This window comes from Clupea harengus, chromosome 7 (genome assembly GCF_900700415.2).
Source record: "Clupea harengus chromosome 7, Ch_v2.0.2, whole genome shotgun sequence".
NCBI classification, from domain to species: domain Eukaryota; kingdom Metazoa; phylum Chordata; class Actinopteri; order Clupeiformes; family Clupeidae; genus Clupea; species Clupea harengus.
Window position 1 is genome coordinate 30732021 of NC_045158.1, and position 11913 is coordinate 30743933.

The 11913-nt window shown below is 48.8% G+C and overlaps 2 protein-coding genes across 2 annotated transcripts in view; both read right to left on the reverse strand.

Moving 5' to 3' along the window:
• ak5l (adenylate kinase 5, like) overlaps positions 1–1409 on the reverse strand; it is a 15330-nt gene extending 13921 nt beyond the window's left edge. The window contains 1 exon segment of the mRNA XM_042708356.1: positions 201–1409. Coding sequence (XP_042564290.1) covers positions 201–260 — 60 coding nt within the window. The 5' untranslated portion in view covers positions 261–1409.
• Positions 1410–1721: 312 nt separating this feature from the next.
• gpsm1a (G protein signaling modulator 1a) lies at positions 1722–11656 on the reverse strand. The gene is made up of 2 exons (XM_031569922.2): positions 10914–11656; positions 1722–1991 (listed from the first exon to the last, which is right to left on the reverse strand). The coding sequence occupies exons 1-2, from the start codon at positions 11295–11297 to the stop codon at positions 1794–1796; spliced, it is 582 nt and encodes a 193-aa protein (XP_031425782.1). The 5' UTR covers positions 11298–11656; the 3' UTR covers positions 1722–1793.
• Between the last annotated feature and the right edge of the window lie 257 nt (positions 11657–11913).

Sequence of the window (11913 nt, forward strand, 5' to 3'; positions counted from 1 at the left end):
GATGATTTCCTGATAATAAAAATGGCACAATTTGCATTTTTTTTTAAATGTAGGGGCCTGCCTGCGCCATCGAAAAGTGTTCTTGTCCCTCTGTCTTTCTCTTCATCTTATCTGGGAAATACATACTAGCCCGTGGGATCACCGCGATTGACTTGTGCTCTTGCAAAACTTCCAGACAGACAAAAACCTGGGAACCTTACCTCAAACAGCTGGGGGATCTGTCGCTTGGCGAGATACTCCTTCGCGTCCTTAGTGTTCATCTTTCCGTGGGTTGATTGTCCGGCGTCCAAGAGTACACGGCGAGTACACGCGCAGCTGCTTTCAGGATGCGGAGGCACGGACGCTCTCGACTGCAAGCAGCTTTGAGAGCGCGCGTGTGCATTTCTGCCCGTCTCTTACTGCGCGCTCTCCACCTCATCTTCTCCGTTTCTCTTTCTCACCCCCTCCCCTCGCAAGCCCTGCTCTCCGGTTTCCGTTTAATGTTAATAACCCCGAAGCCAGTTTAGTTTATATACAGTTTAACCGTTCACTGTAAACGATAAATGAGAGACATCATTGAAAAAAACACAACGCAATTTAAAACAAATTGCCATATATTTTATGTGTAGATTCCACAAAATGTTGCAACACAAGATTGTAAAGGGACTGTAGTTTACCAGTGTTCCTCATTCAGTAGTCTGTTAATCATCGATTACATTACATATGTGACATTTTCATTGGTTTTCATCATCCAAAGCAGTTATCTCATCACGTCAACACAACTGCTCTTCTGAACAGGACAGACAGCCTGTCATGTGCAGAGAAATCAGTGATAAGGGCACGCGGTTCATCAACTAACACATCGCTTTCATATTAATTAATAATTCAGATTAATGCGCTGTGGCATGTTTTTCCGTCACTTCGCTTGGAAAGGAAACTCTCCGCAAAACACGGCGGTTGACAGCTGTTCCCGAAAATGATCCGCATGGCTTTGCGTCACCGTAGTTAATAATATTATCTCTAAAACATCGGCACGAGTGGGAGCTCGTCACAGAACACATTTAAAACATATGCAGAAAACGATCTAATGACAAACGCAAACACACTGATGTTTAAACAGAAACGTTCATATGTCATCCTTGTTTGTCCTCCTCAACTGCTTGCTCCCCGAAACTTTTGATGGTGGCGGGTCATATCAACCTTTATCATCTAAAATATAAAACATTTATGCAGTGTCTCGTTTTATTTCTCCTGTCCATTCTTGGGGGCCCTGAATCTTTTAGGGTCCCCCCTTTGCTACGCCCTGGTTGACAGCTCTCTCTTTTGTCCTGGCTGTGAAGGGGAGCCGTGTAGCAGAAGACTGCAGTGTGTGTGTGTGTGTGGGTGTATGTGTGTGTGTGTGTGTGTGTGTGTGTGTGTGTGTGTGTGTGTGTGTGTGTGTATGTGTCTGTGTGTGTGTGTGTGTGGTGTGTGTGGGTGTATGTGTGTGTGTGTGTGTGTGTGTGTGTGTGTGTGTGTGTGTGTGTGTGTGTGTGGTTGTGTGTGTGTGTGTGTGTGTGTGTGTGTGGTTGTGTGTGTGTGTGTGTGGTTGTGTGTGTGTGTGTGTGTGTGTGTGTGTGTGTGTGGTTGTGTGTGTGTGTGTGTGTGTGTGTGTGTGTGGTTGTGTGTGTGTGTGTGTGTGTGTGTGTGTGGGTGTGTGTGTGTGTGTGTGTCTGTGTGTGTGTGTGTGTGTGTGTGTGTGTGTGTGTGTGTGTGTGTGTGTGTGTGTGTGTGTGTGTGTGTGTGTGTGTGTGTGTGTGTGCTCATGCTGGGCTTCAACTAGATCCAGAGGCCGGGCGTGACGAGGGTTCGGAGTGGCCGTCGGGCTTGTCGCTGTAGAAGGACACCCGCTGCTCGTCCATGCGTTTGGCCTGCACTCTCTGGACGAGGCTGAAGAAGGCCTCGTCTGGGTCAGACACCGCTGCAGGGACACACTCTGGCATGGAGCACCGCTGGTCATTCAGTCTGCAGGACTGAGGAAGGAGAGGGGGGAGAGAGAGGGGAGGGAGAGAGAGAGAGAGGGAGCGAGGGAGAGAGAGGGGGGTGAGAGAGGAGATGGAGAGAGGAGGGAGAGAGGAGGGGGGAGAGAGAGGGAGAGAGGAGGGATGGAGAGAGAGGGGATGGAGAGAGGGGAGGGAGAGAGAGGAGAGATAGGGGAGGGAGAGAGGAGGAGGGAGAGAGAGGGGAAGGAGAGGGGAAGGAGAGAGAGGAGAGATAGGGGAGGGAGAGAGGAGGAGGGAGAGGGGATAGGGGGTGGAGGGAAAGAGCAAGTGAATGATATAGGGAGGGAGGGAGAAGGGAGTTGGAGACAGGAAGGAAAAGGAGGGATGGGAAGAGAGAGAAGGACAAGAAGAAAGAGGGAGGGGAGAAGGAGAGATAGAAATAAAGAGTGGGCGTGGGAGAGAAGGAAGGGATGGGAAGTGGAAGGGATGGGTAGAATGAAAGAGGGAGATAGCGAGCAAGAGAGAGGGAGAGAGAGGGGAAGAGAGAGGGAGAGAGAGGGAGCGAGGGGAAGAGAGAGGGAGAGAGAGAGATGGGAAGAGAGAGGGAGAGAGAGAGAGGAAGAGAGAGGGGGAGAGGGGGAGAGAGGGAGAGAGAGAGAGAGAGAGGGGGAGAGAGAGAGAGAGAGAGGGGAAGAGAGAGAGAGAGAGAGGGAGAGAGAGAGAGAGAGGAGCACATTTGTGAATCATTCTGCTGTTATATTCATCTGTCTGTTTCCTGTGGCAACAATTGCTTTTACACATATCATGTTACTAATGCAATCTGAATATGAATTTGCCATTTAGAAAGAGACAGACTGACAGAGAGAGAGAGAGAGAGAGAGAGAGAGAGAGAGACAGAGAGAGAGAGAGAAAGAAAGAGACAGACAGAGAGAAGAAAGAAAGAGACAGAGAGAGAGAGAGAAAGAAAGAGATAGTCATTATCTAAACTCGTCACACTGTCTGCCAATGTTCCTGTCGACTGCACTATCATAATGTTTTTGAGAGACCAACACTGTTCAACTATTGACAGAGAAAATCCACTTTCCCAGTTTTTCACCGTTTCTGATATTGGTTCTGACTCTTTGGTCTGGCCTGACGTGCACACACACACACACACACACACACACACACACACACACACACACACACACACACACCCCTGACGTGCCAGAGGTCCATGAGGTGTTAAGCTGACCTGATGATGTAGGGATGGTAGCTATGCCAATAGTCTTAAAAAACAAGCAGATACTAAGACAGCATCCAGAACAGCCACATGTGCCCCTCCCTTGATCTCCTTCCATGGAGACAGGCTGTTTGGTTCCTGCTTCTGCAGCCCACGAGTAGCAGGTGAGGAGACAACAACACCACCATGGACTCAACATGCAGACTGAACACATGGGCTCAACATGCAGGCTGAACACATGGGCTCAACATGCAGGCTGAACACATGGGCTCAACATGCAGACTGAACACATGGGCTCAACATGCAGACTGAACACATGCAGACTGAACACATGGGCTCAACATGCTGTCACGACATCGGGCAACCATTTGGCACATTGGCGGCCTCTGGTGGCCAAAGGACATCATGAACTCATTTGTGTCCACATGTGCCTTTGTTATCTTTGTGTGCCCTCACCTGTTCCCCATTGTGTGCTCTCACCTGTCTTGCGTTTTTTGTGATTGTCACTTCTCTCTATTAGCCAGGATATAAATACCTGGCTAATCTCTGTGGCCCTCATCGGGTCGTTAGTGTTTTCCTTGCTATGCCTAGCGCGAGTTCAAGGTTCGTTCACTGTGCAGTTCTCGTACTGCTTTTTGGTCGTGTTGCTCTCAAGCATCGCCTCTCGCTGCTAGGGCGTAGTTCCTCTGATAGCTACACTTTTAGTAGCTTCTTTAGTTTATGGCCTTTTGCCCTGTTCATATCCTCTGTGCTTTTGGATTATCTCCTGAGTTTGGATTATCTTCTGTTTCTCGCTGTTGAAGCATCCTTGTTTCTCAATAAAAGAACCATTGAGAACATCATCCTGCCATTGGGTCCTCTCATTAGCACACTGGGCTAAGCGCTGGTTCCCCACATCCAGCATCTCGGGTTTAATCCCCGAGACAAGCCTGACACATGCAGGCTGAACTGAACACATGGCCTCAACACCATGGGCTCAACATGCAGGCTGAACACAAAACTGTGTATAAGGGGGGTGGGGGTATTGTTTTATTTAAAGGGATATTTAGGTAGTCAAAAAACAAACATAAAGTACCTGACACATTAACTTGGGTTTAATTATAATAATTTTTTGGAGGTTTAAATTGCTGGGTGTTTTGACACCCAGTGTTTGTTTTACCCATAATGTAAAACAATTCAATTAAAACAAATAATTAAAATAACAATTACATATAACAAACTCAGGAGAGGAAGAGAGAGAGAGTGGTGAGGAGAATTCAAATGGCCTGTGCTGCTTCAGATGCCTCGAACTGCCCCAGACATCTGCTCACTCTTCAGACCAAGCTTCCTAGTATGTAGTTTACACTCTTTCTATAAAAGTGCTTCTTTCCACTTGTCATACTTCAGATTGTGGTTAGACAAATATAATAATATGTATTAACTTGAGAATGTATTAAGTATTTACTTGCTCTACAGGCACACATAAGGACATTTCTAGTGAGGCAGAACGTCTAACGGATGATCTCCAGCTCACAGAGAACAGAGCATATACTGTATGTCTAGGATGTGCTCCAAGAGGTCATATATGTCTAGGATGTGCTCCAAGAGAACATATATGCCTAGGTAGTGCTTCAAGAGAACATATATGCCTAGGATGTGTGTGTGTGTGTGTGTGTGTGTGTGTGTGTGTGTGTGCCTAGGATGTGTGTGTGTGTGTGTGTGTGTGTGTGTGTGCCTAGGATGTGTGTGCGTGTGTGTGTGTGTGTGTGTTTGTGTGTGTGCCTAGGATGTGTGTGTGTGTGTGTGTGTGTGTGTGTGTGTGTGTGTGTGTGTGTGTGTGTGTGTGTGTGTGCCTAGGGTGTGCTCCAAGAGCTCATCCACATGCTAGCAACACCATGAATATGTCCCCGGGGAGAGTGAACGCAGCCTACACTGTGCTGTTTGATGTCCCCGGGTAGAGTGAACACAGCGTACACTGTGCTGTTTGATGTCCCCGGGGAGAGTGAACACAGCATAGACACAGCATAGACGCAGCATACACCGTGCTGTTTGATGTCCCCGGGTAGAGTGAACACAGCGTACACTGTGCTGTTTGATGTTCCTGGGGGGGGGGGGGGGGAGCGTGAACACAGCGTACGCTGTGCTGCTCGTCGCTATCATGTGTCGGCTTAATTGATCATAACATTTTCATGGGGTGTTCCGTCCTGGAACACAGAACATTCTCCCACACTTCTAGGCCATCTGGTCGTGGAGGTGGGACGGGGCTGCTGATTTTCCGACAGCTGGAAATTCACTCCGCTGCTGCCTTCAAACAGGTATGCCTCCTTTGAATATCATGCAATTATGGTAACCGCTCCGGTTAAAGCTTATGTGGTTGTTATCTACCGTCCACCAGGACAACTGGGTGATTTCGTCCATGAGCTGGACACCCTGGTGTCATCCATCCCTGAGCACGAATGTCCAATACTCATCCTTGGTGACATGAACATCCACCTAGACAATCCCAACTCAGCTGACTTCCGGACCCTGGTTCACTCTTTCGACCTACAACAGGTCCCCACTCCTCCAACTCAAAAAGCAGGGAAAGAGCTTGACCTCATCCTTGCTCGGAACTGCACCACGGACAACCTAACTGTTACCCCTCTGCACCTCTCGGACCATTTCTTCACTTGCTTCGATGTTCGGCTCATTGAGCAACCCTCTGTCCCCCCACCGATGGTCTCGTTCCGGCGCAACCTCCGCAATCTCTCTCCCACCCACTTCTTGTCTCTGGTTTCTTCTGCTCTTCCACCTTTATCTACTTTCTCTTCACTAGGTGTCAATGATGCCACAGAATCTCTCTGCTCCACTCTGAGCTCATGCCTGGACAGTTTGTGTCCACTTTCCACTAGACCTGCTCGATCTACCCAGTCTCATTTGTGGCTGAGTGATACCCTCCGAACGCAGCGCTCCAATCTCGGAGTGGCTGAGAGAAAGTGGCACAAATCTGCAGTACCGGACGATCTTGCAAGCTACCAGACACTACTGGCCTCCTTCTCATCCAGCATCACTGCTGCTAAGAAGACTTTTTTCAATGACAAGATCAACGGTGCAACTGACGCTCGGAAACTATTCTCCACCTTCAAACTCTGCTCCACCCTCCTCCTCCTCCTCCCCCAGCTACTAACCTCACTGCTGATGCCTTTGCTTCCTTTTTCACAGAGAAAGTGGCAGCCATCGGGAAACAATTCGACCAACTGTCTCCCCCCCCCCTAAGGGCACAACCATCAATGGCTCATCGTTTCCTTCTTTCATCCCCCTCACTGAGAGTGAGGTCTCCAAAATCCTAACAGGTAGCCGTCCAACTACATGTCTGCTGGACCCCATCCCATCCAACATCCTTCAAGCCATATCGCCTGCCGTCTTACCGGCAATCACACAGGTGATTAATGCTTCATTTCATTCTGGAACATTTCCTTCTCTTTTCAAAGTGGCTCGGGTAACGCCCCTGCTCAAGAAGCCGTCTCTCGATCCCACTCAGGTGGAAAACTATCGACCGGTCTCACTTCTCACGCTCCTATCTAAAACCATTGAGAGGACAGCTTCCAAACAGGTCACAGAGTTCCTGTCGAGGAACAATCTCCTCGATCCAAACCAGTCTGGATTCAAAAGCGGTCACTCCACCGAAACAGCCCTGTTGTCTGTGACGGAAGCCTTAAAAACAGCTACAGCAGCAGCTCAATCCTCGGCTCTCGTCCTGCTTGACCTATCAGCTGCGTTTGATACAGTCAACCACCGCATCCTTCTGTCCATACTGTCAAGTATGGGCATTTCTGGCAAGGCGCACTCCTGGTTTGAATCGTACCTCACTGGGCACTCGTTCAATGTGTCATGGCAAGGTCAGCTGTCTGTACCTCACCGCCTCACCACTGGGGTGCCCCAAGGCTCGGTGATGGGACCACTTCTCTTTGCCATTTACACCACCTCGTTGGGCCCTATCATCCGCTCGCATGGTTTCTCCTACCATTGTTATGCCGATGATACTCAACTGTTTCTGTCTTTCCCTCCTGAGAACACCACTGTCTCGGCGCGGATCTCGGACTGTCTCGCTGATATATCCACATGGATGAAAAATCACCACCTTCAGGTAAACCTGGCCAAAACGGAACTGATGGTCTTCCCAGCCAAACAGGACATCCACCACAAACATCAATATCAATAGTGACTCTTTATCTCTTGTTCCATCCAAAACAGCAAGAAACCTCTGGGTCATTATTGATGACCAACTGACCTTCACGGCCCACATCGCCTCTGTCTCCAGGTCGTGCCGCTTTGCGCTATACAACATCCACAAAATCAGGCCGTACCTAACCCAGTATGCCACCCAGCTGCTGGTGCAAACCTTGGTGAGTTCCTGCCTTGACTACTGTAACGCCCTCCTAACCGGCCTGCCGGCTTGCTTGATGAAACCACTACAGATGATCCAGAATGCGGCGGCGCGTCTGGTGTTCAACCAACCGAAGAGGTCACCCCGCTACTCATTGAGCTCCACTGGCTGCCGGTAGCTGCTCGCATTAAGTTCAAGTCACTTATGCTTGCCTACAGAGTGCTTGCTGGTTCTGCTCCCATGCACCTACCTGCTGATGAAAAATCACCACCTTCAGCTGAACCTGGCCAAAACGGAACTGATGGTCTTCCCAGCCAAACAGGTCATCCACCACAACATCAAGATCAATACTGACTCTTTATCTCTTGCTCCATCCAAAACAGCAAGAAACCTCGGGGTCATTATTGATGACCAACTGACCTTCACGGCCCACATCGCCTCTGTCTCCAGGTCGTGCCGCTTTGCACTATACAACATCCGCAAAATCAGGCCGTACCTAACCCAGTATGCCACCCAGCTGCTGGTGCAAACCTTGGTGAGCTCCCGCCTTGACTACAGCAACGCCCTCCTAACGGGCCTGCCGGCTTGCGTGGTGAAACCACTACAGATGATCCAGAACGCGGCGGCGCGTCTGGTGTTCAACCAACCGAAAAGGGCACACGTCACCCCGCTACTCATCGAGCTCCACTGGCTGCCAGTAGCTGCTCGCATTAAGTTCAATAATAATAATAATAATACATTTTATTTCACAGCGCCTTTCATGTCACTCAAGGACGCTTTACAATTTAAAACAGGAGCAAACAAATAACACAACAATTAAAATTAAAAGTGCAAGTAAAAACAGCATGGCAACTACAGTGAGAATGCAATCCTGAAAAGGTGGGTTTTGAGAGAGGATTTGAACTGAGGGAGGGAGTCAATGTTTCGGATGTCAGGTGGGAGTGAGTTCCAGAGTTTGGGAGCAGCGCGGCTGAAAGCTCTGCTCCCCATGGTGGTAAGCCGGGCAGAGGGGACAGTTAGGTGGATGGAAGAGGAGGATCTGAGGGAGCGGGTGGAGGTGGCAGTGTGAAGGAGGTCAGACAGGTAAGGAGGGGCAAGGTTGTGGATGGCTTTAAAAGTATGAAGAAGAATTTTAAAGTTGATACGGAAGTGAATTGGAAGCCAGTGGAGTTGCTGAAGGATGGGGGTGATGTGGTGGAAAGAGGGGGTGAGGGAGATGATACGGGCAGCTGAGTTCTGGACCAGTTGGAGCTTATGGAGGGATTTCTGGGGGAGACCAAAGAGGAGAGAATTACAGTAGTCGATACGGGAGGTGACAAGGCTATGTACAAGAATAGAGGTGGTGTGGGGGGTGAGGGAGGGACGGAGGCGATTTATGTTACGGAGATGGAAGTAGGCGGTGCGGGTGGTGACGTTGATATGAGATTTGAAGGAGAGTGAGCCGTCGACGATGACACCCAGACTCTTTACCTGGGGGGAGGGGGAAACTATGGAGCTTAGTCACTTATGCTTGCCTACAGAGTGCTTACTGGTTCTGCTCCCACCTACCTAAATGCTCTTGTAAGGGCAAATGTTACACCCAGGACGCTGCGCTCGTCTAGTGAGCGTCGTTTGGCACTGCCGTCCGTGCAAGCACGGCAATCCAGACTATTTTCATTTATAGTTCCACGTTGGTGGAACGAACTGCCTAGTACTACCAGAGCAGGGGCGTCCCTCTCTACCTTCAAGAAGCTTTTGAAGACCCAACTCTTCAGAGAGCACCTCCCCTCCTAACTGGCACCTGACTAGCGCTTAACTTGCACTTCAGCAGTTACATTCCTGCACTTCTTTTTCCTCTTTTCTAGGTTGTTGTTTTTCTAATTCTCATGTAAAGTAGTATTTATTGTTACACCATGCTTTTTTATTGCTCTTAGCTTGACTGTTCTCTCCCTTGTACGTCGCTTTGGACAAAAGCGTCTGCTAAATGACTAAATGTAAATGTAAATGTACCTAAATGCTCTTGTAAGGGCAAATGTTACACCCAGGATGCTGCGCTCGTCTAGTGAGCGTCGTTTGGCACTGCCGTCTGTGCAAGCACGGCAATCCAGACTATTCTCATTTGTAGTTCCACGTTGGTGGAACGAACTGCCTATTACTACCAGAGCAGGGGCGTCCCTCTCTACCTTCAAGAAGCTTTTGAAGACCCAACTCTTCAGAGAGCACCTCCCTTCCTAAACTGGAACCTTGACCAGTGCTTAACTTGCACTTCAGCAGTTACATTCCTGCACTTCTTTTTCTTTCTTTGTCGTTTTTCTATTTCTTATGTAAAGTAGTATTTATTGGTACACCAGGTTTTTATTGCTCTTAGCTTGACTGTTCTCTCCCTTGTACGTCGCTTTGGACAAAAGCGTCTGCTAAATGACTAAATGTAAATATAAATGTTGTTACGAATGGTGGGTGTTGTGCAGGACTCAATAGCACGACTCAGCACAGGGGTAGATTTAAAGTGTGAAACGTTTTACTAGCCGGGTTCGGTACACAGGTAGGCAGTCCAACAATTGCAAACAAAACCAAACAGGGAATAGGCAGGAGAATAGTTGTAGGGCAGGCAGAGGTCAGAAGCACGAGTAATCACTTTAACAAGGAGGAAGCGCGAAACGCTAGAAACACGAGGAACAGCGGAAAAAACAAGGAACATACCATATAACAACAATTTACGAAGACGCAACGAGAAACAAGAAAACAAGGACTATATATACACACACAGGCAACAGATAATGAGGGACAGGTGAAAACAATCAAGGCGGGGCAGACAAAGACACAGGTGGACTAAACAAGGGGAATTAACAGGACACAGGTGAAACCAATGATACACACAAACCGGGAGATTGGGAACAGGTGAGGGGTGGAGACACGGACAACAACAAGAGGGCACATGGCATAGACAAACAAACATAGGGAAAGCACATGGCGGGAACAAGGAAGCACGAGGACTAGACATGGGAACAAACATGTGACCACACAAGGGAGACAAACACAGAAATTAAACACGGACAGAACACAGACCTTACAAATGTAACTAATTAGTGCAGACCTTGATCGGCTAGTGGGAGAGACAGGTGTGTTTATCTGTCCTTCACATGACCATATACCATTCAAATGAATTTGAAGTTGATACCAAAATGAGTTGCCTCAGAAAAGTGGCAAAAATTGTTGCATAGTGTTGCTTTAAATGAATTAAAGTAATTGTTGCATAGTGTTGCTTTAAATGAATTCAAGTAATTGTTGCATAGTGTTGCTTTAAATGAATTCAAGTAATTGTTGCATAGTGTTGCTTTAAATGAATTCAAGTAATTGTTGCATAGTGTTGCTTTAAATAAATTCAAGTGACTGTGAATGCAGGTACCTGGTATTTGATGAGCATGTTGAAGAAGTCGTCGGAGGGCTCCTGTGGGTTGCAGGTCGGGCACAGGTGGCGCACGTTATTCTGGGCGATGGCGAAGGCCAGCCGGTCCCCTACGCTGGCGCGCTGGTCGTCCAGCCGCCGGCTCTGAGAACTGGCGATCAGGTCAAACAGCTCCTCTCTCTGGGCCAGCGAGGCCATAGAGGGCGACTCGGACAGCACAGGGGGGTCCGTCGGCCGGGAGCGGGCGGCGGGGGCCCCTCTCTGCTGGCTGTTAGGCTGGGGCTGGGGGTGGGGGTGGGTCTGAGGGGGGGCCCCTCTCTGCTGGCTGTTAGGCTGGGGGTGGGGGTGGGGGGGGCGAGGGCGAGGGCAGCGCTGGTTATCCATGCGCCTGCTCGGTCACGTGCTGGGTGGGGGGGGACAGGGGGGCGACCTCATCAGGGGCAGGAGCGGGGCAGCGGTCTGGAAACACACACACACACACACACACACACACTGCTATGATATAGATACACTGGTGTGATACAAACATTACTCTGACAGACACACACTTATTGTTCTGATGCACACGCACACACAGACTGGTCTGACACACACACACACACAATATTCTGATGCACACACACACACACACACAGACAGTATGAAAGGCAGCTGAATAAGAACTAGATACAATGAAATGCAACAATGTCCCACTTCCAAACGCCCAAACACTCCAAAAACACCCCAAAACACCCAAACAACACCCAAACCACACCCAAACAACACCCAAACAACACCCAAACAACACCTTAACAACACCCAAACAACACCTTAACAACACCCTAACAACACCCAAACAACACCCAAACAACACCTAAACAACACCTTAACAACACCCAAACAACACCCAAACAACACCTTAACAACACCCTAACAACACCCAAACAACACCTTAACAACACCTTAACAACACCCAAACAGCACCTTAACAACACCCTAACAACACCCAAACAACACCTTA

Coding starts and splice junctions, on each gene's coding strand:
- gpsm1a (XM_031569922.2), bottom strand. CDS start 11,297: ATGGATAACCAGCGCTGCCCTCGCCCTCGCCCCCCCCACCCCCACCCC. Junction 1,992..10,913: donor ACATGCTCATCAAATACCAG/GTACCTGCATTC, acceptor CTCCTTCCTCAG/TCCTGCAGACTGAATGACCA.